Source organism: Fulmarus glacialis, unplaced genomic scaffold (genome assembly GCF_000690835.1).
Source record: "Fulmarus glacialis isolate BGI_N327 unplaced genomic scaffold, ASM69083v1 scaffold936, whole genome shotgun sequence".
NCBI lineage: Eukaryota > Metazoa > Chordata > Aves > Procellariiformes > Procellariidae > Fulmarus > Fulmarus glacialis.
Window position 1 is genome coordinate 35,195 of NW_009219800.1, and position 3,226 is coordinate 38,420.

The 3,226-nt window shown below is 60.2% G+C and overlaps 1 protein-coding gene across 1 annotated transcript in view; it reads right to left on the bottom strand.

Annotated features, from left to right (window-relative positions):
* The window catches only part of LOC104078731 (plexin-A1-like), a gene marked incomplete at both ends in the record, with an annotated part of 43,184 nt that overhangs the window by 31,714 nt on the left and 8,244 nt on the right, over window positions 1-3,226 (bottom strand). The window contains 3 exon segments of the mRNA XM_009580486.1: window positions 1,784-1,882; window positions 1,885-1,982; window positions 2,277-2,373. Of these exon segments, the coding sequence (XP_009578781.1) occupies window positions 1,784-1,882; window positions 1,885-1,982; window positions 2,277-2,373 (294 nt within the window).

The window sequence follows — 3,226 nt, forward strand, 5'->3', positions numbered from 1 at the left end:
GTCGAGGCGGCGGGGTTCCCCCTTCCCAGGGGAAAGGATATCGCTCTGAGGGTCACAGCCAGCACTGGGCAGGACCCCCGTGAGGTTTGGAGGGGGCTCGTCCTTACCACTGAGTGATGGGCGAGTGATTCTTCGCCCATGGTCATCTCCTAGCCAGCCAAGCCCCACCACCCGTGAATACACCTGCACCTGGCTGGCTGGGTTGGAAGGAGGCTCCGGGTCTTCCCAGGGGAAAGGATATCGCTCTGAGGGTCACAGCCAGCACTGGGCAGGACCCCCGTGAGGTTTGGAGGGGGCTCGTCCTTACCACTGAGTGATGGGCGAGTGATTCTTCGCCCATGGTCATCTCCTAGCCAGCCAAGCCCCACCACCCGTGAATACACCTGCACCTGGCTGGCTGGGTTGGAAGGAGGCTCCGGGTCCTCCCAAAATCACTGTAGGAGACTCCTCTTTACCCCCACCACCGGGTGCCACCCTCTCCACACCACACTGCTCTCTGGACCATTTCCAAGCCTGTCCACAGCCCGGGGTGTGGGACAGGGGTTGTGGGAAGCAGCAGGCAACAGGCAGGCTGCTGGAGGAGCATCACACCAACAGCTACACATATCCACACCGACTGCCAGCTCCCAGGGCACTAACTCAGAGCGGCACCAAGGTCAAGCCCACCTGCTAACAGATCTGCTTCTGCTGCACCTGCAATTACTGCAAAATTTCATAATGATTCAGGGCAGGAGAGCTGCTACCGAGGCTGGATACCACCAACTGCTGGGAAACTGCTGCGCGCAGTGTGCACGTAGATGCCTGCAGCCCTGGCGACACGAGCACAAGAGGACAGGGCACATCCTTCAGCGAGGCCACTCTGGGCATGACCTGGCCACCACAGTCTCCACTCCCACCATCCCCAGGGGTCCAGCTTTGGGAAGTTCAGCCTGAGCATGGTGGGAAGCCATCGGGGATGGGGAGCCCTGCAGCCCCACACACAACAGTGAACCTCCTTGTAGGGATGCATGCTCTGAGGCTCGACCCTGCTCCCCCAGGGAATGGATCCCTTCTCCTGCCAGCACTCCGCCAGCTCCAGGCAACTCTCAGCAGGCAGTACTTCTTGCAGGCAGAGCTCTTTGCAGGCAGGGACATGCCTGGGAGAGGGGGCACCCCCCTCTCCCCATGCAGCTGCCACCCTGCCCACCGCAGCACCGGTACCCTATGAGAGGCAGGCGGTGCTGGGGGAGGCAAGATTCTTATTTCCAGCTTCCATCAGATAAGACATTGAAACCCAAACAGATCAGATCCTGCGCTAAGACTCCAGTAATTAACACCGGCGAGGCCCGGCCAGCCGTGGGTAAACAGAAGGTATCCAGCAGAAATACCCACCAGTCCCTCCTCATGCACTTGGAGCCCAGCCCGACAGGCATGTGAACATTAATATACTCAATCTTACTAAACGAAGGTCATAAAAGCTGTCAGGGAAGGGAGATGATGAACTACCGGAACGCATGGTGACAAGAGGAGGAGCAATGCGGAGCTGCAGCTTTCCTGGGATTCTCCAGCGCTGCGCAGGAGGAGCGGTGGGAATCTTGGAAATGGGCCAGAAAGCCCTGTGCACGGGGGTGGTGGAGAGAGGATTTTAGCCTTGGAAATGAACGTGGCGACATGAGATGCTCAGTCCTAAACACCAAGTAGATCTGGCTGCTTTGAGGCGCCACCAGAGAACCCCATCCCCATCTTCCATCTCGCATCCTGGTCCCCCAGCACAGGACATCACCGCCCATCCGTCCCCGCGTACCTTGGTGATCTTGGGGTCGGTGCAGCGGCTGTTGCCACTGCTGGCGTGCATCCAGCTGCTCTCGTAGGCCAGGCAGTGCTGCCGCAGCGAGCAGCGGCCCAGCCACACCCGGACACCCCCCAGCCGCACTCGAAGCGCGGGTCGGCCTTGAGGCACAGACCGCAGCTCTCCCGCAGGGCCGAGCACTTGTACAGGTGGGCTGCAATGGCAGAAGGAGCGCGGGGGTCAGCACGGTCCCCCCAGCCCGCAGGCACAGGGTTTAGGGAAGAAGGGCACCCACTCTCACCCTCTCCCACTGCATGCCACCAGCTCTCCCAAAGCTTCTTGGAGAAAAGCGTCTTGTTTAAAAACCCATCTGATCGATGCAGCCGGAGCATCGCTCCCTCCCCCAAGGCACTGGTGCAAACTGCGGTTGGGGTGGGGGAGAGGGGTGGGCTGGAGGCTGCGGGGGGCACCGGTCAGCTTTCCCACCCCCGTCCCATCCCTCACTCACCCTGGATGTTCTGGGGGTTGTCGATGACAAAGTTCCCGTTCCAGACCACAGACAAGTTGACCGGCAGGTCGCTGATGTCGTTCCCTTCGTAGAAATACTGCAGGAGGGCACAGAAGGAGGCAGAGCCCATTAATCGGTGAGGCGGAACGCCCCGGTGAGGGGCACGGAGAGGCATATGACCCCGTTATGTGGATGTCTCCCATCAACCCAGAGGAGAGGGAAGTGGGTCTGGTTCGCACTCGCTGGCTGGGAAAAATGAAAAGAAAAGGGTCGGCCAGCCACTGGTCAAAGCATCAGACACAGCACATGCAAACCAGTAGGCTGGACTCGCAAAAAAAGATAAATAAGCAAAATAGAGGGTTTCTAAATAGACCCAAAACCCATTAACCCAAAGGTCTGAAGCTGCTGCTGCTGGGAGAGGAGGAAACAGATGGTGTCTCTGCGGCACACACGTACTTCTCCCCGCCAGGCACCCGAGCCCTCCCCCATGTCCTCCCCGCTCCAGGGACGCTCAGTCGGATGCTTGGGATCAAGTTTGGGATGAGGTTTGGGATCACGCTCGTCACTAGTGAAGCTCAAGGAGGACAGGCTGGGCACATGGTAGGAGCGGATTCGGTAGAGCCACCCCCAGACACCCGGTGGGAGGATGTCCCGCGGGGCCCCCTCCAGCCCCATCACCCATAACACAATGCCATGAAGCCATGGCCTTGCAGCCATGCGTGGGACAGAGCCAGGCGCCAGCCTGATGCCACACCAACCCTCAGAAAAGTCTTGGGAGAGCATCCCTTCCCTCCCCTCCCCATGCCGCCTCCGCACCGCACCCCCAGCCACCCCACTCCCAGCCCCACGCTATGCTGGGCCACCAGCTGTACCCTGCTCCAGGACCAGCATCACCACCACAATCCCCCGAGCTCCCATGCAGGGAGGTGACACCAGGGGATCTCACACCC